General features: G+C 35.1%; 2 protein-coding genes across 2 annotated transcripts; one reads left to right on the top strand and one right to left on the bottom strand.

Moving 5' to 3' along the window:
* Nucleotides 1-90: 90 nt before the first annotated feature.
* On the bottom strand, nucleotides 91-2,729 carry LOC142543305 (protein REGULATOR OF FATTY ACID COMPOSITION 3, chloroplastic-like). Its single transcript, XM_075650489.1, has 5 exons — nucleotides 2,374-2,729; nucleotides 1,806-1,860; nucleotides 1,621-1,677; nucleotides 1,092-1,169; nucleotides 91-780 (listed from the first exon to the last, which is right to left on the bottom strand). Exons 1-5 carry the CDS (start codon nucleotides 2,635-2,637, stop codon nucleotides 374-376), a joined length of 861 nt encoding a protein of 286 aa, XP_075506604.1. The 5' UTR covers nucleotides 2,638-2,729; the 3' UTR covers nucleotides 91-373.
* An 11,740-nt stretch (nucleotides 2,730-14,469) lies between these two features.
* On the top strand, nucleotides 14,470-15,974 carry LOC142541652 (uncharacterized). Its single transcript, XM_075648134.1, has 3 exons — nucleotides 14,470-15,291; nucleotides 15,364-15,435; nucleotides 15,498-15,974. Exons 1-3 carry the CDS (start codon nucleotides 14,683-14,685, stop codon nucleotides 15,846-15,848), a joined length of 1,032 nt encoding a protein of 343 aa, XP_075504249.1. The 5' UTR covers nucleotides 14,470-14,682; the 3' UTR covers nucleotides 15,849-15,974.
* The last annotated feature ends 5,207 nt before the right edge of the window (nucleotides 15,975-21,181 follow it).

Genomic DNA, 21,181 nt, shown 5'->3' with positions numbered 1-21,181 from the left:
ACAGCATAAATATGAAATTTACAAAACATAAGGGTAAGTCCAGTATAAAGCCAACGACTACAATGATTAAAAAATAGCCAAGCTTAGATATGTTAGCAATAAACAATGGAAAATAGCTTAGAACGAACAATTTCTTTCTGTTGGAGCTTGTATCTCTCTTACTCAGATTTCTTTTCGAATCCCCCTGAAGTTGTAGAAACAATTGGAGTTAAAAAAGAATCCTTACAAGCCAGCCGGACTGCTTATGGATCGGGGGTACAAATAAAAATAAAAAATAAAAATCCCAAAACGAGAAACTGGGATATATCATAATATTTGCTTCATCTCCTGGGATGACAGTTGTATTTCAAAAGAATGCATGAAGAAGAAACTGTCAGCCTACTCTCTGTGGTTTTTGGTTATTTATCTCAAAACTACCACTCATTTCTCTGCTGTCATCTTCATCATCCACATAGATGATAACTTCTTCATCGTCATCGAAATCCTGATCATCATAATCTATGTCATCCTCATCGTCATTCATATCCGAACCTAAAGATTGAAACTCCGGTGGTGGTGGACAATCCTTCGTCTCAGCCTTATCTCTCTTCATCACAAGGTGTCTGATGATCCTTTCATCTCTGTCAAGCATGCTTTTAAAGTCGTTGATCAATTGGGCTTCCAGCTCAAAGTTCATAAGGATATAATGGGCACTTTTTGCTTTATGTATTTTGTATGCCAGTTTACGCATACCCCAGTCACTGAATCTCCACACCCTGCCCTTCTTTTCATTCAAGAATTCTGCTCAAGTGTTACACAAAAAGAAAGAACATCTGAGGCCAGAGAAAATGATATAATTATTTCGTTGCATGATAATGTAATAGAGTATTTGGAAAAATAAGACTTAGAAAGCCCGATGAGGACAAGAAATCTGAAAGATAAAGGATAAGGTCAAATCAAAACCATCAAGAATGTAATCCAGGGCCGCACAAGTCAGGGTAGTTCACAAGTGAGTTGTTTTACACATTGGACATGAAAGAGCTGGCAATTTCCAGAAGTACAAATTTCTAACACCCAGTGATTGAAGAAAAAGAAGTGGAAAGCAAAAATACCTTGAACCTTAATGTTGACATTCTCAACTTCTTCCTCGTGTTTCTCATGAATAAGATACACCACTTCATAGTGACGCACTGCCCAAAAGTAGAATGCAAATTATCATGTCAAACCCAAAGAACGATATCAAATGTTACAAGTTAATCGTGACGAACATAAGAAAGACTAGAACTCTGAATCCATATAGCTTCTGCATGAGACCTAAGTCTTAACCAAATCCCAAAACATACTTCTCCAACGTAGAAAAAGGTATTGACAAAACTGGAGGCAAGGAAAGTCTACTTCGTATCGGAAAACATATTACTTGATACCGTTAAAATTTTCAAAAATCAGACCAATCTTCCTCATTCCTCGTTACATAATGATTGACAAAGAAAATGGGTTGTCATTACCATAAATGTCATTTTTAAATATGTAAAAAAATTCTACAACATAAGGAACTTTCTTCCCTCCCAACCCAATTATCAACACAATAATCGATCACTAATTAAACATGGAATGTAGGGAAAAGTAGGAGATGCTTCTTACTTTGACCTACTCCCGTGTCGCTTTCAAGCTCCAGGTTCAGAAATTCAAAGAGTTCACCTGCAAATCAAAATCTGGTCTCATCGCTTCACTTACCATTTATCCATTAAATGTTCTTGTTTTCCACTTAGCAGATATTGTTAGTCCAAACAGAAAAGAAGATGAAAAAGTACTACGACAGCACTCACGCTCTTCTACATCGGAAAACTCTGGCATTAGCCGACCATCCTCCTCAATCTTTCTCTGCCAAAATAATCAACATCTCTCAGCCAAGTCCAATAGGAGGAAAATGGAAAAAGAAAAATAAAATTACTAAATTTTTTTTGAAACATAATAAGATCATCAGCACTTAAGACAATCCTACAATTATAATAACAAAGGGAAAACGAGCCAACATCTTAAATTTCCACGTTCTCCTCAACTTTTTCAATCAGCGAAAAGTTTCCAACTTTATCAATTGATCCAAGATAGTTCCATATACCTAAACCATCTGCAGTGTGCTACCATATTTACACTCAAAATCACAAACCCATATAAAAAAACTCTTGGTATTAAACATAACTCAAAGCACAAGTAAACTCAAGACCAGAAGCACCCAAATTTAAGAAGGCACTAAAACATAAATGCGTGGGTAACAAAAACATAAACCTTCTTGCAACATACACAAATTCTGTGTTCGTTATTCTCTAAAACAGCACAAGTAAAATAAATACACAGTGAGTACGTGTGCATAAAAATAAAAGCATAAAAACTGACCTCTTTAAGGAGTACAGCTTCAGGAAAAGGCCCCGTGGCTTCATCAGGATTTGAAGCAAAGCTATGGCCATCATTTTTTTTCCTCTTATTAATGTTTTTATTCTCTTTCTTGGCTGCTGCAACAGTAGTTGAGTGGCCCCTGAGCCTCAAACCCTGCGAAAAGAATGGAAAAAAGCAAGACGGAGAAGAATGCTTTCGTCCATCAGCAGGCACCCATATGCGATTCTTTCCGCTGAGCGCGATTCTAGGAGGGTTTAGTGCCATGGAATCGAATTTTCCAGCAGTACTTCGTTGAGCTAGATAAGGGGAAGGTTTATGGGATTTTCAAAGGGCAAAAGGTCTTTTAGGTAACTTGCGACTATTCTTCATATCTAGGGATAGCAATGCCCAGGACGGGAACGGATCTGTCATCCTCATTTCTATCCTCGAATTTCATCCCAACCCCATACTCGTCCCAATCCCCGTTTTCTCGGGTCGGAGAATCTTCAAACCCGAAACTTCGGAGATCAACTTCTCATCCCCGCCTCCATCCTCGTTTCAAAAATATTAATATGATAAGACGATGACGAATTCGGAGATTTTATAATTATCTATTATTATTAGAGATAATATTAATATTTATATCAATATCAATATTAATAATAATAAGATTATTAATATTTTAATAAATAATAATATTATTATATTATTAATATTAATATTTTATTATTGATATTATTTTCGGGGCGGGTTCAGGGATTTCGAGGATGGGGATAGTAATCTCATACCCACCCCGAATTACATCGGAGATTTTTTTAAATCCCCGAACCCGAACTCGAAAAAATCGGGGATCCTCATCCCTGTTTCGGGCTTTCCCTACGGGCCCCAAACCCGTGGGGAAAGTTGTCATCCCTAAATCATATCTTGCATATTTATGTTGACTAGGTTTTTTGTGAGACGGTCTCATTAATCTTTATCTGTGAGTCGAGTCAACGCTATCGATATTTACAATAAAAAATAATACTCTTAGGCATAGTTTGGTACACATGATAAGATAAATGTAACGCCCCGAAAATTTAAAGGTCCACGCGAACCACATGCATACGATTTATTAAATTCTTTTGTATTTTAATTAAATGTTTTAATTGCATGGATTAATTATATTTTATACATGGTTGCATTAAAATGTATTTTTAAAGGTTATTCGAGTTGAGATCGAGGAACGGGGACCGAGGGGTGAAAAATGTCAAATGTTTTTATTAAATAATTGTTTTTAATTATTTAAAATATGATTGATGATTTTTATTATTTTTGAAAATAAGGAGTTTGGAGGTGGTTTTATACGCCGGGTCGTAAATTTTATCGGCGTTGGTTTTTCAACTAAAATACGAATTTTTTTGGCAACCCGGCTAATAAATTTACAAACTTATTTAAGCAAAATTATTTTTAATATTTTAATTAAGCAATATTGGGCCTAATCTACATACTTAATGGGCCTAAGATTGGTTAGTGTTTTAATTATCTATTTAAAGTGCAAAAACCCTTCACTTGGCATCTAGATCACACGGCCACACCTCTTTCAAATTCAGAAACTCCTCCTTTCATCAACATACACGGCACACACTCACAATGGAAGAAGGAATTTTCAGAAATTCAAAGGGAAACTTCATAGCCTTCGTCTCCTCGTCCCGTTCTTCGTCGTCAACGGATATTCGAGCGTATATAACGCAAAGGCACGCCATATTCTCCTTTTAATCATCCATCTCACCATAGTATTTGTTTAAATGTGTTTTGCATGAAAAAACAAGTGACATGTTATTTATTTTCGTTTTTTTCATCATAGAATTTTTGAAGCTTGGGTTTTGTTCCAAATTCATGTTTTTATTTTGTTTAAGGGGCTGCCATGGATAGGGTATTAATATAGAATGATTTATAGCCAAAAAAACATGATAAATAATAAGGAGATATCAAGCTGGAACCGAAGGGGAAAAGCTAGAGCAAGAGCCGTGAGTTTGTGGAGTCTTGTGTGCATGTGGTGCTTGAGGGGGCTTGATAGTTTGCATGGGGCTGCAGCTTGGTAGGGGCTGGGCTAGGTGGTCTGGACGGTGGCCAAGGATGGTCCAGTGAGGGTTAGGAAGGGCTGGGCTCAGTGGTTGCCTGGGTAGAAGCCTCCACGCGATGATTGACAGCAGCCGCATACGAGGAGGGGGGCGCGCAGCTTGTTCCTGATTCAAGGAGTTCGCTGCTTGAGTTAAGGGGCTGGGCTAGGCTTGGGCTGGGTCTGGGCATGGTCCAGGATGGGTGAGGGTCCAAGGTGATCACTGGTTCAGGGGCTAGAGGAGTCCTAAGGGGGCTGGGAGTCTTGTAGCGTGAGTGATAACATGAGTGCGTGTAGCTTCTGTGTACTTCAGGTGGGTTGTGCGTGAGTTCAAGTGGCATGGCTGGTCTGGGCAAGGTCTGTGCTTGGTCCAGGGAAGGTTAGGGTCGTGTGGGCTCGGTGGTGGCTCGGCTGGGAGAGTCCTAGTTGGGTTAGGAGTCCTATTGCATCAAGGAACACACACACACAGCATGCAGAATTTTGGGTCTCGGTTCCAAGGAGTTTGAGCGAGCTAGGGGCTTGTTTTTCGGGCTGGGCTTGGTCAGTAGGGTCCCTAGAAGGGTTGGCTAGGTTTTGGCTCAAGGTGGCTCGGGCGTGGCTCGAGTAAATTGGGAGATGGCTCGGTAGGTTTGTTAGTGTGTCAAAAACGAAAATTAAAGAAGGAAAAAATTGAGCCATGGGCCCACGGGTGTGGCTCATGACTAGGAAGGGTAGAATAAATAGTAAAAATGCTATGTTTAAAATTTGGGATCAAAATAATGAGTTTTGGATTTATTCGGGATTTAATCGCCACACGAAACGCTAATTAACGAGTTAATTGAAACGCCTAGTTTAAGCCTTATAAAATTATGAAAAATTAGGCTTAAGCTTAAATAATTATTAGAAGTCTAAATTTTTAATTTGGAAATTTTATATTAAGGTTTGGTTTAATTCGGGATTAAAACGCATTAGTACGTCTTATTTGAAGATTAATTTAAAAGTCATCGATTTAAGCTAAATAAAATTATGGGAAAATTCTTGTAGGCTTAAATAATTATTTGGGACATTTTAGAGTCAATGAAATCAAGAAAAAGTCGAAATCGTAAAATGTCGAGTCTAGGGATAAAACGATCTTTTTACACCTAGAAATTAGTTAAGGTCGTGGCAGTGCCCTAAATGCTGTTTTTATGATATTATGATTATTTTTAAATGTTTATGAATTGTTCATGATTAAATGATGATTTTTAAATATCTAAGGGATTTTTATGATTTAAGAAGACATTTAAAATACATGTTGCATGCTTGGTTTCAAAAATGAAAAACGTAATGATATTCATGATTTTTCTAAAGTGATGTGAATGAAAAATGTTGAAGGATGTGAAATAATTGTGACTAATTCGTTAATGTTGGCGACGTCGTGAGGGTTATGGTCCCAGTGGGAGCCCGACGATCGTATTTCCATCATTGCGAATATGTGGTAACGGATATGTGGTAACGGTTTTGTGGTAACGGAAGAATGGGAATATCGTGAGGGGAAAAGACCCCAGAGGGAGCCCATTTATGGGAAAAGGCCCCAGAGGGAGCCCCGACGATCGTATTTCTATTTGAATCATGATAGGCCAGGGCCCAGTTGACCGGTGAGAGTGTTGCTGGTGTCCCCCGCCGCCCAGTATTGTGGTTTTATGTAGATGGATCCATCGACCCTCATGAGCATGATCAGGAAAGTTACAATTAACGATCTGAATTCAACAAAAGAAAAGAGAAAAAGAAAAGGAAAATGTTCATGATCATGTTAAAGGTTTTATGTCATGTCATGTTGAGGAAAAAGGAAAAAGTTAAGGTTTATGATTGCATGTCATGAAAAAGTATTTTATGAAAATGTTTATGTTTAAAGTTTTATGCATCATGAAAATGTTTACGAAAATGTTTATGTTTATGCATCTTCATGAAAACGATATTTTATGTACAAGTATTTTTCACTGTTATATGTTAGTTGTATTACGTAGTACTTGTTATAAAGATTATGGTGTGCTGAGTCTTTAGACTCACTAGGTGTGATGGATGCAGGTTATCATGATAATGCTAAGGGAGGTCTTGATGGTTGATCTGACTGGACTGAAGGTGCACATGACCCGAGAACCGACGCTAGTTTCCGCATATATGTTATGATTTATGTTAAAAGATTCTATGACTTTTATCATGAGTATGAGTGGTTTTTGAGAGGTTATAGTATGGGCTATACTTTTCAAATGTTATTTTTAGATTTAGAAAAATGATAGTTGGTTGTTTATTTTAAAATGATGTAAAAAATATTTTATGAAATTTTATGGTTCGGCCGAATGCTATGCGAGGTTTTAAAAAAAAAAAAAATTTCTAGTACTTTTTAAGAAAACGAATAGGCAGAGGTTTCAGTTGGTATCAGAGCAAAGATCCTGTAAAGGGTTGTGTCACCATCAGCGCCGGAAAGATCAGTCGTCAAGCCTCAATCTGTAAGTTTTACATGCTTTATATGATTTATATGTTGTTACCTGCAAGACTACATGAAGTATATGTTCACGTCACATGTTTAATAGCATTATGAGGATATATGTTTTATATACATTAGAGTTTTTATACGTGATACGATATGAAATAAGAAATTATTTGATTTCAACGCATGTTGGCTTCGTGGTGGAATTGGACGATGTTGAATTTCGGGTTTTAGTATTGACGTTTTACTTTTTGGGCCGTAAGTTAATCGTGAATATTATGAATGCTTTTGGGACACGTAGATTTTCTAAGAAAATACTGATGACTCTTGGGTACTAGTTGAATTAATTTTTGGGAATTAGACATAAGGAATAATTATTCGAGGATTGCAACGACTTTAGGATTAAGAAAATGTATAAATTGAGATTTTAAATTTTGATGAAAGGTAATATTGGTTATATGAATAGATTTTTGGATGATTAAGTTTAAATTATCGAAATTTATGTTATGGAAAACTCGTATAGGAGAATTAAGAATACCAAGAGCTTATGGGTTAATCGTAGGATTTTTGAAATTAAAGACCAATTAAGATAATTTTTGAGGAAATTAAGAATTGATTTTTGCAATTTCTAAGGAACTTGGGGACTAGTTTAGCAATAAGCAATAATTGAATGGGTTAAATGAGAAGAATTTTGAGGATTTAGACTTTTTAAGAATATTTGGAAACTTGGGATATCTTGGATATAGTGTTATAAGGAATGTTAATCAAAGGTTTTTAAGGATGAATTGATATTAGGCTTGAAAAATTTAAGCGCTAGCGGATGCGTTTGGGATTTTAAGATTGAAATATGATAAGTTGATGAATATTTTGGGTATAAAATAAGGAAAGTAATATACGATAAGTATGGTCATCCATCTTTTAATATTGGAAATTGTAAGAAAAATTGAAATTCGGGGTTATAATAGAATAGCACTAAGTCATTATGGATCTTTTTAAGTTGCAATTCACAAATAAGGATTTAGAAGGAAAATAAATTGGAATCAAGGAGACGTAAAGACATTCTAGAACTTAAGTTTGATCCAAGTAGCGCAGCGGAAGCGTGGTTTTTTTGGGATACTAGAACTGAGTCTAAACTTTGGGTTGTTAAGGATAAGCGAATTTCGAGGACGAAATTCAATTTAAGGGGGGAAGATTGTAACGCCCCGAAAATTTAAAGGTCCACGCGAACCACATGCATACGATTTATTAAATTCTTTTGTATTTTAATTAAATGTTTTAATTGCATGAATTAATTATATTTTATACATGGTTGCATTAAAATGTATTTTTATAGGTTATTCGAGTTGAGATCGAGGAACGGGGACCGAGGGGTGAAAAATGTCAAATGTTTTTATTAAATAATTGTTTTTAATTATTTAAAATATGATTGATGCTTTTTATTATTTTTGAAAATAAGGAGTTTGGAGGTGGTTTTATACGCCGAGACGTAAATTTTATCGGTGTTGGTTTTTCACTAAAATACGAATTTTTTTGGCAACCCGGCTAATAAATTTACAAACTTATTTAAGCAAAATTATTTTTAATATTTTAATTAAGCAATATTGGGCCTAATCTACATACTTAATGGGCCTAAGATTGGTTAGTGTTTTAATTATCTATTTAAAGTGCAAAAACCCTTCACTTGGCATCTAGATCACACGGCCACACCTCTTTCAAATTCAGAAACTCCTCCTTTCATCAACATACACGGCACACACTCACAATGGAAGAAGGAATTTTCAAAAATTCAAAGGGAAACTTCATAGCCTTCGTCTCCTCGTCCCGTTCTTCGTCGTCAACGGATATTCGAGCGTATATAACGCAAAGGCACGCCATATTCTTTTTTTACTCATCCATCTCACCATAGTATTTGTTTAAATGTGTTTTGCATGAAAAAAACAAGTGACATGTTATTTATTTTCGTTTTTTTCATCATAGAATTTTTGAAGCTTGGGTTTTGTTCCAAATTCATGTTTTTATTTTGTTTAAGGGGCTGCCATGGATAGGGTATTAATATAGAATGATTTATAGCCAAAAAAACATGATAAATAATAAGGAGATATCAAGCTGGAACCGAAGGGGAAAAGCTAGAGCAAGAGCCGTGAGTTTGTGGAGTCTTGTGTGCATGTGGTGCTTGAGGGGGCTTGATAGTTTGCATGGGGCTGCAGCTTGGTAGGGGCTGGGCTAGGTGGTCTGGACGGTGGCCAAGGATGGTCCAGTGAGGGTTAGGAAGGGCTGGGCTCAGTGGTTGCCTGGGTAGAAGCCTCCACGCGATGATTGACAGCAGCCGCATACGAGGAGGGGGGCGCGCAGCTTGTTCCTGATTCAAGGAGTTCGCTGCTTGAGTTAAGGGGCTGGGCTAGGCTTGGGCTGGGTCTGGGAATGGTCCAGGGTGGGTGAGGGTCCAAGGTGATCACTGGTTCAGGGGCTAGAGGAGTCCTAAGGGGGCTGGGAGTCTTGTAGCGTGAGTGATAACATGAGTGCGTGTAGCTTCTGTGTACTTTAGGTGGGTTGTGCGTGAGTTCAAGTGGCATGGCTGGTCTGGGCAAGGTCTGTGCTTGGTCCAGGGAAGGTTAGGGTCGTGTGGGCTCGGTGGTGGCTCGGCTGGGAGAGTCTTAGTTGGGTTAGGAGTCCTATTGCATCAAGGAACACACACACACAGCATGCAGAATTTTGGGTCTCGGTTCCAGGGAGTTTGAGCGAGCTAGGGGCTTGTTTTTCGGGCTGGGCTTGGTCAGTAGGGTCCCTAGATGGGTTGGCTAGGTTTTGGCTCAAGGTGGCTCGGGCGTGGCTCGAGTAAATTGGGAGATGGCTCGGTAGGTTCGTTAGTGTGTCAAAAACGAAAATTAAAGAAGGAAAAAATTGAGCCATGGGCCCACGGGTGTGGCTCATGACTGGAAAGGGTAGAATAAATAGTAAAAATGCTATGTTTAAAATTTGGGATCAAAATAATGAGTTTTGGATTTATTCGGGATTTAATCGCCACACGAAACGGTAATTAACGAGTTAATTGAAACGCCTAGTTTATGCCTTATAAAATTATGAAAAATTAGGGTTAAGATTAATAATTATTAGAAGTCTAAGTTTTTAATTTGGGATTTTTATATTAAGGTTTGGTTTAATTCGGGATTAAAACGCATTAGTACGTCTTATTTGAAGATTAATTTAAAAGTCATCGATTTAAGCTAAATAAAATTATGAGAAAATTCATGTAGGCTTAAATAATTATTTGGGACATTTTAGAGTCAATGAAATCAAGAAAAAGTCGAAATCGTAAAATGTCGAGTCTAGGGGTAAAACGGTCTTTTTACACCTAGAAATTAGTAAAGGTCATGACAGTGCCCTAAATGCTGTTTTTATGATATTATGATTATTTTTAAATGTTTATGAATTGTTCATGATTAAATGATGATTTTTAAATGTCTAAGGGATTTTTATGATTTAAGAAGACATTTAAAATACATGTTGCATGCTTGGTTTCAAAAATGAAAAACGTAATGATATTCATGATTTTTCTAAAGTGATGTGAATGAAAAATGTTGAAGGATGTGAAATAATTGTGACTAATTCGTTAATGTTGGCGACGTCGTGAGGGTTATGGTCCCAGTGGGAGCCCGACGATCGTATTTCCATCATTGCGAATATGTGGTAACGGATATGTGGTAACGGTTTTGTGGTAACGGAAGAATGGGAATATCGTGAGGGGAAAAGGCCCCAGAGGGAGCCCATTTATGGTAAAAGGCCCCAGAGGGAGCCCCGACGATCGTATTTCTATTTGAATCATGATAGGCCAGGGCCCAGTTGACCGGTGAGAGTGTTGCTGGTGTCCCCCGCCGCCCAGTACTGTGGTTTTATGTAGATGGATCCATCGACCCTCATGAGCATGATCAGGAAAGTCACAATTAACGATCTGAATTCAACAAAAGAAAAGAGAAAAAGAAAAGGAAAATGTTCATGATCATGTTAAAGGTTTTATGTCATGTCATGTTGAGGAAAAAGGAAAAAGTTAAGGTTTATGATTGCATGTCATGAAAAAGTATTTTATGAAAATGTTTATATTTAAAGTTTTATGCATCATGAAAATGTTTACGAAAATGTTTATGTTTATGCATCTTCATGAAAACGATATTTTAAGTACAAGTATTTTTTATATGTTAGATGTATTACGTAGTACTTGTTATAAAGATTATGGTGTGTTGAGTCTTTAGACTCACTAGGTGTGATGGATGCATGTTATTATGATAATGCTAAGGGAGGTCTTGATGGTTGATCCGACTGGACTGAAGGTGCACATGACCCGAGGACCGACGCTAGTTTCCGCATATATGTTATGATTTATGTTAAAAGATTCTATGACTTTTATCATGAGTATGAGTGGTTTTTGAGAGGTTATAGTATGTGCTATACTTTTCAAATGTTATTTTTAGATTTAGAAAAATGTTAGTTGGTTGTTTATTTTAAAATGATGTCAAAAATATTTTATGAAATTTTATGGTTCGGCCGAATGCTATGCGAGGTTTTAAAAAAATAAAAATAAAAATTCTAGTACTTTTTAAGAAAACGAATATGCAGAGATTTCAATAAACATGTGATATATAATATAAGGATAAATAAGATGTAGAATATTATATTTAATATTTGGTATGATTTTAATAAGAGTGATTAAATTTACATATTAGATTGTAATGACAAAATTAACCTTATCATAATAAATTTTATAATTTCAAAGTTGTTTGAGTTCATATTTTTATCTATTCATGCGCCGATAGTGCTTGCATGATTTATTTATTTTTACCTAATTTTATATATTATATAATATGATAATTGAGCTATTGATTTTGTGAGTCAAGTCAAATATCAATTTTTAATGTTAATCGAGTGATACTAATAATTTTATTGATATTTATAAAAATTATTTATATAATTATCTCGAATTCATTTATATAATTATCATATTATATAATATATAAAAATAAATAAAAATATTTATTTGATTTTAATTTCTACCTACTAGCATAGATTTATAAAAATCATTTATAAATTGAGGGCAATTAAGTCATTTGTAGTGTATTTTATCATTAAATTAAAATTATCACACATAATAGAAGGGACATTTTATCCTTCAAAAAAATTATTTATCAAGGGCACATGATATTATCATGGGCTTTTTAAAAAGGTATCAAACATGGGATAAGGAGGATATTTATCTATCCCTCCCTTATCTCATGTACCAAACTATGCCTTAGCATAAAAGTAATAATTTTTCATTGATAACCTAAATAAGATTTTCATCTCACAAATTACGACCCGTGAGATCGTCTCACACAAATTTTTGTCATTTATGTTAATTGTGATGTTAGCTTTTGGGACATTTGTTTTTCAAACTAAATGATTTTTTACTTTGTTTAGTCAAAATCTAAAGGGGAAATTGCATATACTACCCCCGTGATATCCCGAGTAGGCATAAATCCCCTCGTGAAAAATTTATCATCTAAAAACTCCCTGTGTTTTTTAATGTCCAGCTCACGCATGCCAACCATGCTTTTAGTCAAACAAAACTTTTTATTGTCCAAAATGTCCCTCCTTAAATAATAAGCTCAATTATTTCATTTTCATTTTTGCTGGGTTGGAATCCGATGAAGCTTTTGCCCTAACCTTCTCGAAACCAAGCGTTGGAGCTGGGAGATGATATTGTCAACGAAGTGCTCTTTATGACCTGTGCTGGGTGGTTTTTCATCGATTATCTCAGTAAGTTATTGTTTTTCTGATAAAATTTGTGCTTAAATTTAACTTTTTCCCTCCTTTGAAATGAGAATTCTCTTTGCGACTTGTGTATGGTAGATCTCCTTTGTAAGTTAATGTTTTTTCTTTACAGTATAGAGACATCATGGAATCGACAGTTAGGATTAGTTGTGGCATGGTGGGAAATTTGATGAGCAGCACAACAACTTATACAGAGATGGTAAGAAATTTGTGATTCCAGATGTTGATCTTGATAGGTTTTGCCTGGATGACTTGTTTGATATGTTAAAAGCGGCTGGAGGACAACAAATGAATGTGCATTTTTTCTTTCAATTGCCAAAAAATGCATTTACCACTGAAATGGTGAAGATTGTTGGTGATGCAGAGATCCGTACGATGTGTAATTGCTTTTGGAATCATAGTGTTATAACATTGTGGTCACAAGAGAATAATTTCACCCCACTGAAAGATGCAATTATTGGTGTTGGATGTAATCCAAGTGATGATACAAAGGCTGGACCACAAGTAATGAATGCAACTGATGATAATGAAGGGGGGACAAGTGAGTCATTTGGGAGTGACCCGATAGATGATAATGACATTGGACTTGATGATGTTTCAATTGGAGATGATGAAGACTCATTAGATGGTAGCTTTCATGAATCTGAAGAGGATGTTGATTCAGACTCTTCTACAGAGAATGATGCAGGAGATGATAAAAGAAGAAGTCAACCGAAGCCACATAATGAAAAGGCCACAGAGTGTTGGTATAGCGACATTGAGTTAGAGGATGAACTTATTAGTTTGGCAAGTTCTGATGATGATGATTCTTGTCCAAAACATCATGTCTTCTCTGAGAGAATGAACATGAAAAGGTTTGAACTGGTAGTGGGTATGAAATTCAAAGACGTGCATGAATTTAGAAGTGTTCTTGTTGATTGGACTGTGAGATCTGGAGTGGAGCTAGTATTTAAAAAGAATGAGAAAAGAATGGGTTACTGCAGTGTGCAAGGCTGGATGTGAATGGAGATTGCATGCCAGTTTGGTAATGGGAGGGCCAACATTTCAGATAAAAACTCTTACTGGAAAACATATATGTGTTAGGGCCAGTAGCAACAAGTTGGCAACGTATAAATATTTGTCTAAAAGGATTGAAATGATTGTGTGCGAGAATCCTACAATTCCAGTGGACAAGCTTAAAAGACTTATCAGAAGAAAATGTAATGTAGATGTGAGCAAATATAAAGCATACAGGGCCAAGAAAAACTTAAAGGAAAGTTTAAAGATCAATATCTTAAACTTTGGGATTACTGTGAGACTGTTAGGAAATATAACCCAGGTAGCAAGATTTTAGTGAAAAAGGATCACTCATTTTCTGTGCCTACATTTCAAAGAATGTATTTTAGTATTCAAGCATTGAAGTCTGGATTTTTAGCTGGTTGTCGACCTGTTATAGGTCTTGATGGATGTTTCTTGAAAACAAATTACGGTGGACAACTTCTAGTAGCTATTGGCAGATATGGAAATGAAAATTGTTTCCCAATATCAATGGCAATGGTGTAAGTAGAGAATTTTGATAATTGGAGATGTTTCATTAGTGAGTTGTTGGAAGACATCGGATTCGAGAGATGGACATTCATCAGTGACGGACAAAAGGGGCTGTTAGAGGCGCTTAATGAGCTTGCACCAGAGTGTGAACATAGATTTTGTGTACGCCATTTGTACCACAATTTTGCAAGAAAGCATTCTGGTTTAGAATTGAAAGGAATGTTGTGGACAGCCGCAAGTACAACAAACAAGAATGAGTTTGCTATGTGGATGAAAAGAATAGAAGCAGCTGATAGAAAGACTTCTCCAGATCATGAGACTGCAGCTGAATGGTTGAACAAAATCCCACCTGCTCATTGGGCCAGGTCTCATTTCCTTATTTCTTCATTTTCCGATGTTACTGTTAATAACATGACTGAATCTTTTAATAGCGAGCTATTTGGAGGCAAGAGATATGCCCATAATCTCTATGTTTGAATGGATTAGAACCAAATTAATGACAAGAATTCAGGTGAAAAGGGAGGGAATAGAGAAGTACGGGGGTGAGATTTGTCCTAACATTGTTAAAACATTGAATGAGAACGAACAAAAGAGCAGAAATTGTGTTGTTTTCTTTTGTGGAATGATGGAGTACCAGATTCAGACTCCAAATGGACAAAATGTTGTTGATTTAGCAAAAAAAGAATGCAGCTGTGGGAGGTTTCAACTGTGTGGATATCCTTGTGCACATGCTTGTGCAGCAATAAGAGAACATCGGATGCAGGTTTCTGAATTTGTTCACCAATATTACAAGAAGGAAGCCTACTTAAGGACATATTCTTACATGATTCATGCAGTACCAGGTGAAGATGATTATTGTAAGACAGAATATGAGCCTCTAGGGCCATCCGAGGTGAAGAAAAGAGCTGGAAGGCCTAAGAAAAAAAGGAAAAAGGGAGTGGATGAGGTACAAAAGACTTCTACAAGACAAGGTTTGACCCACACATGCTATAATTGCTTGGAAACAAGCCATAATAAATCTAGTTGCACAAATCCTACGCATGATAGGTCTAGTTGTTATCAGGTATGAGATTGAGATTGTGTTTGTTGATGCTTGAGTAACGAATAAATGACTGACTTTGTCTTCATTTTTCAGGGCTCATCAAGAATTCAAAGCAGGGGAAGAAAGACAAATGCATCCAAGAGTCTCAGAACAATTTTTAATCAGGTATTAATATTGTGCATTATTTAGAAAACTCATAGAACTTTCATTTTGCAAAATATTTTCAGGGCACAACTCCTAGCGAGAGTCAAAGAGCAGCAACTTCACCTCCAGTATCACAACGTCAATCACTGTCTTCAAGCCCATTTCATTCACGGTATACTTTAGTCTCACAACGACATCCATCATCCTCACAGCAAGAACAATCCTCTAGTGCAACAAAACCACCGAAGGCAAGGTCTTGTAGTGGTAATTCTATCACTGCTCGTGCTCGTGCTAGTGCTAGTGCAAAGGCAAGTGAAAATTTAAGTGCAACCGCAAGTGCAAGAACAATTGAAAATGCAACAGCAAGTGCAATGGGAAGTGAAAATGTGAGTGCAGTGGCAAATGCATCATGTGGAGGGAAAACTTTGATGTAAAACATTGATATGCTAACAAAGTTCATTGTGTAGTTTTGTTACTTTTGGAACCAGTGTACCTTTGATTGTAAGGAAAACTTTGATGTCAAAACTTGCAAAGTTGACATTTGCAACCTATTTATGTCAATGGTATTTATTTGCATTTCATGTTGCATTCATGCTTTAAAATACTAAAAAAAGATGCAAAATACTAAAATAACAAAGATATAAATCGAAACACTTAATATTTCAGATTACCTTAGAGTTGATTGAACAAATTTTTCATAATCAACAATACATAGTTACTGTAGATTGCATTTACCTCAAATTACAAGCAAAACACAATAACCCCAAATTACATCAACCTAACACAAGGAACTTTATTACTAAATAACTAGCATCCATTACACAAACTCATCAAAGCTTGCATCTGCATTAAGTGTTGGATCGGACTTTTAAAATCTTAAATTAAAGTATCACTTCTTCATTGCCGTTGTCGGGTGAGCTCTCGGTTGCTGGCCTTGGCGTTGAGGTCGATGCATTCCCAGCGTCCATCTCAGACTTCACTTCGGAGGAACCTCCAACATCAACACCTCGTACAATTTCAGGCAAACACCAGCGGAAATAGCCACATTTTTTAAAATAACAACAATAATACAGACGTCCCTTCGATGGTTTGGTTTCGGTTTGAACAACTCTAATCTCTGCCCTAACATTGCACTTGCACAGTGGAGTTTGGGGATATCTTACATCAACATTTGGATTCATAATTTTGGATCAATCTAGGGTTTTTAAAATGGGAAAATGCAGAAGTCGCGAAATGAAGAAGAAGAGGTCTTCTATTTCTATACCGAACGAGGGCATTTTAGACAAAAAAAACTCATAAAACAATGACAATTCGCAACTTTATGCGCGTGTTGTATAAACCATACTGGCGAGGGGGCATAAGCTGGACATTAAAAAACATAGGGAGTTTTTAGATGATAAATTTTTCACGAGGGGATTTATGCCAACTCGGGATATCACGGGGGTAGTATATGCAATTTCCCCAAATCTAAAATATCATTTTTAATCAAGTATTTATTATGATATTTCAAGTTAAATAATTACTATTATATATAATTAAAGTAATGTTAGATATGCATTTAGTGTATATCTTGATTTACATTTTTTTATTAATTACAAAATTATCCTGACAAGATATTTATTTTTTTTTATAGGTAGTTTTATATTTAAGAGCACTCACAATCCTCCTCTATTGTGAGTAGGCGTGATGCATCCGCATCCGTAGTAATTAATGTATGTTATTAACTTTCCATCTCTTCAAAAAGTGTGGGGTTTACGAGCCACATAATCATTATATTAACATTTACTCATTATTAATACACACTCACATTCATTTAATATCAATTTTCATTATTTATGGGTCTCATTGTCCATTTATTCATTTTTTTATTTTATATTAATTAAATATCTTTCTAATTTTGTTTAAAAATTTACAATAAATATTATTGAAAATAAATAGTATTATTATTTTAAAAATAACTTAATTTCAATATTGATTAAAATATTATTAAAAAAATTAAAAAACAGTTTAACTCTTTGATATCATTTGGTTTTTTAAATAAATTTTTTTTTTGAAAATATTTATTTTTCAGAACAAAATAAAAAGAATAAATAATATATCAAAAGAGTCGTTTGGATTTTTTGTTTTATGTGAATTAATGAGATTAATTCTGATAAATTTTTATGCTGACATGGCAGCCAAGATTAATAATGTATATCTCCACATTGGTGCATGAATATTAATTGGTGGTAATAATTACCCATTAATACACCAAAATGGGTGCTCTCACAAGAGAGAGATTGAATGCTCCTCTTTCAATTTTTTTTTTGTATTTGGCGCGTGCCAGACAAAATGCGTGGGGCGGCTTGTTTTGGTTTTAAAATTTGTTTTTAAGCGGGCCCCACGTATTTTGAAATTATTTTTTAAAATTTTTTCATTAATTTTGGATTTTCATATCGTTGTAAATTTTTTAATAATTTTCGATTTTCATACCGTTGTCAATTTTTTTTTAAAAAAATTGAATTAAATTCGAATTTAATTATAAAAAATCCAAAATATTTGTAACGACGATTTAACGGCTAGTTTCAATTCTCTTCTATAAATACCCACAAATGTGTACACATATTTTCATTCCAACTCACTACACTCTCCAATTCTACTCTATAATATTCTCCCATCTATTTTTTTTAAGTTCCAAAAATCTTATTTTCTATCCAAAATGGATGAAAAATAATAAAGCATTTTTTACAAATTTCTTGAATTCTACAAACAACCCGCAAAAATATTCATCTTCCCAAAATCCACAAATTTCACCAAATTATCAATAACCACCTCCATTTCCAAATATGACGTTTCCTCCCCAAAATCTTCAAAATTTCCAATATTTTGAAAATTCTATGAATCATTTGAATAATGCCCATCGAGGTCCATATCAATCGATTCCAGCCAAATATTGGCAAAAGATGAGTCATCCGTATTTCACGCCGCCGGTTGTTCATGGATATAGTACCCCGCACACAAATGTTATGCTTTTCACATCTCCAATGTCGAATGAACCTGCAACTCCGACTTTTGTCCCGAAAATGCAACTTTCCGATCGTGAATCCCCAATTGAGGTGGTCAATTTAGAAAAAAACGATTTCAAATGCTGAGGGTTCAAGAAAGCGTTCAAGTTGGACAAAGATTGAAGACGAGGTCTTAGCGAGAATTTTTGTCACTATCAGCGATGATCCAATAATCGACAATGATCAAAAGATGGATGCTTTTTGGGGACATGTTGCAAGCTACTACAATGAGAATCGTCCCTCAGATTCAAACACCAGAAGTGCAAATGTTATAGGGTCACTTTGGCACAATAAAATCCAAAATAAGGTATATCGATTCAACGCAAATTATAATAGTGTTTACAGTTCATATCGGAAGTGGTCACAGTGACGAAGATATATTGAGGTTTGCGTGTGAAAGATATCGATCCGAAAACAATGGTGTTGCATTTAATCTCGAGCATATGTGGAGAATTGTCAAAGACCGTCCGATGTTTACTCCACAGTCCACTGATCACTATGTGGTCACAAAGAAGACGAAGACTTCAGAGTCGGGAGCAAGCAACACCTCCTCTAACCAAGAGGTAAGCATAGACCTGGATGATGAAGATACTCGTCCAATGGGACAAAGGGCAGCAAGAAGAAAGGGAAAAGATAGAGTCAAATCGACCATAGAAGAAGGAATGTGGGTAAAAGAGATATGTTCACCAATATCTACAAGTAATGATTTAAATAGAAAGGGAAAAGATAGAGTCAAATCGACCATAAGATTATTTTAAAAATTAGAATAATGATTTAAATAATGTAAAATATATTTAAAACATATATATTTAATATAAAAAAATTTTAAGATGATTGAGTGGACTGTGAGACCCATAAATAATGAGTTTGAATGTTAAAAGGAATGTGAGTAAAAGAGATATATTGTTATAATGAGTATGTGACAGTGGATCCCACGATATTTGATGAGTTGATGGGTGTTATAACACCCACCATTGTGGATGCTCTAATAAAGAATTGTGTAAGTTAATATAAGTCAAGATGTATAATATAAAATGTATATCTAACATTTTGTATATTAGTAAGGAATTTAGTGACTAATAATATGATTGATAAAGAGAGATGTATTGTGATAATTATATTATATTTGGTGTGATTTTTAAGAGTAATGTTAAATATATAATAATACATCGTATAACGATATTTATAAATTATATAATGAGATTTTATTATTATGTTTTATATTTTGTTATAATCTCATTAGATTTTGTAATGAATTTATCATGAGATTTTGATAAATAAAATTTTTGTATCAATTTTTTTATATTATAAGAATTGTTATACGAATTTAGTTGTACGGAAATCATTTTTGTATTTTTAAAATTGAAATAAAGTAATAATTATGTACATTTTGACCAAAATACCCTCAAATTTTGCTTGCTTGTGTTCTCACCCACCAACTCCACACAATAAGAATACTCCTACTGAAAACAAATCACAGACAACGTTAACTGATTGATCTTTGACGAGCTTTTCTCACTCACAGCGAAGAGATCTGAAAGATACTCGCGAAACCCTTGAAGTAACGAAAACCGACAGGTGAATATGGGTAGTTTTGAGTATTATTTAGATAAAAATGTTGTTATTTGGCGACTTTTTTTCTGTTTTGGTGTTTAAACATAGATAACAACTGAAAAACGCAGAAAAATGCTTGCAATACGCCTCTAATAAACAACACGAAGCGGAGAATACGTTGTTTTGTGAGTTATTTATGTTAACTTTTACCCATAAATAATTAAATTTTTTTCAACTATAGAAAACAAATCACATCTGAGATCCCTACTGTACAAACCCCTTGAAGAAAGGTTCATCATCTGGCGAGTAAAAAAAATCTCCGGAGTCTGCGAAATTATTGTTCGTCTAATTTTGAATTTGGGAACATTATGTGGTAAGGGATGTGTTCGGAAGAGAAAATCACAGATTTTTGGCGGTATATTTTGGGTAGTTCTTTTTCTTTGATTGCTGACTTGTTTTGATACACATCCAGCCCATGTGCTTGTCCTTTAAACCAACCTCAGTCATATGACATGAATAAATCTACTGAAATGGACTGTCGGCTACAAGATGTGTGGTACCAAATCAGTGCATGAAGAGCTCACTTATGCGCGTGAACAAGTTTGTTGTTGTTTTGGGTTCATATGGCTCTTTATTTTTTGTAGTCATCATATTCCTTCTCAATAAGATGTGATATTTTGCACTTGGTTGTGTATGTATTCTTTCATCTAATTTAACATTTCATCGTTGAACACCATATGACATGTACTTTCTTAACTTTTGAAGTAAGTGATATATATATTGTGTGCAATTAGTTTGCAAATTTTATAAGATTCAATCTATTTGATTTTTTACGATGATATGTGAATATTTGCGACTGTATATCATGTAGGAAGAGTAATGAATGATTTGTAAGATACTATTGTGCATATTCATGTTAAGCCATGTTTTTTGTTCACTTAATTGTTGGAAAAACGGTATGCATTCACGTATTTTCTATGGTTAGTTTTTCTCTGCAATGCTAAGTGATTTTATGGAAAACAATATTTATATTTGACATTGTTCTTCCTTAGTTGCCATTTATCGGCATTGTTCACTTGTATAATACCTTCTCCATTATATAACAGGCAATGCTTGTCAACGGTGAAGCATACATGTTGTGGGAGTGACTTGCACATATTGATATTAGG

Source organism: Primulina tabacum, chromosome 4 (genome assembly GCF_025594145.1).
Source record: "Primulina tabacum isolate GXHZ01 chromosome 4, ASM2559414v2, whole genome shotgun sequence".
Lineage (NCBI taxonomy): Eukaryota > Viridiplantae > Streptophyta > Magnoliopsida > Lamiales > Gesneriaceae > Primulina > Primulina tabacum.
Note: the sequence above shows the minus strand (reverse complement) of the source record. Positions and strands in the feature narration are given on the sequence as shown.

Bases quoted from the DNA above. Each gene is read 5' to 3' on its own strand.
- LOC142543305 (XM_075650489.1), bottom strand. From the start codon at position 2,637: ATGGCACTAAACCCTCCTAGAATCGCGCTCAGCGGAAAGAATCGCATA. The intron at 1,678-1,805 runs GTGAGTGCTGTC...TTTGATTTGCAG, and splicing joins GTTTTCCGATGTAGAAGAGC to GTGAACTCTTTGAATTTCTG. The intron at 1,170-1,620 runs GTAAGAAGCATC...ACTTTTGGGCAG, and splicing joins CGACACGGGAGTAGGTCAAA to TGCGTCACTATGAAGTGGTG.
- LOC142541652 (XM_075648134.1), top strand. From the start codon at position 14,683: ATGCCCATAATCTCTATGTTTGAATGGATTAGAACCAAATTAATGACA. The intron at 15,292-15,363 runs GTATGAGATTGA...TTCATTTTTCAG, and splicing joins ATAGGTCTAGTTGTTATCAG to GGCTCATCAAGAATTCAAAG. The intron at 15,436-15,497 runs GTATTAATATTG...AAATATTTTCAG, and splicing joins TCAGAACAATTTTTAATCAG to GGCACAACTCCTAGCGAGAG.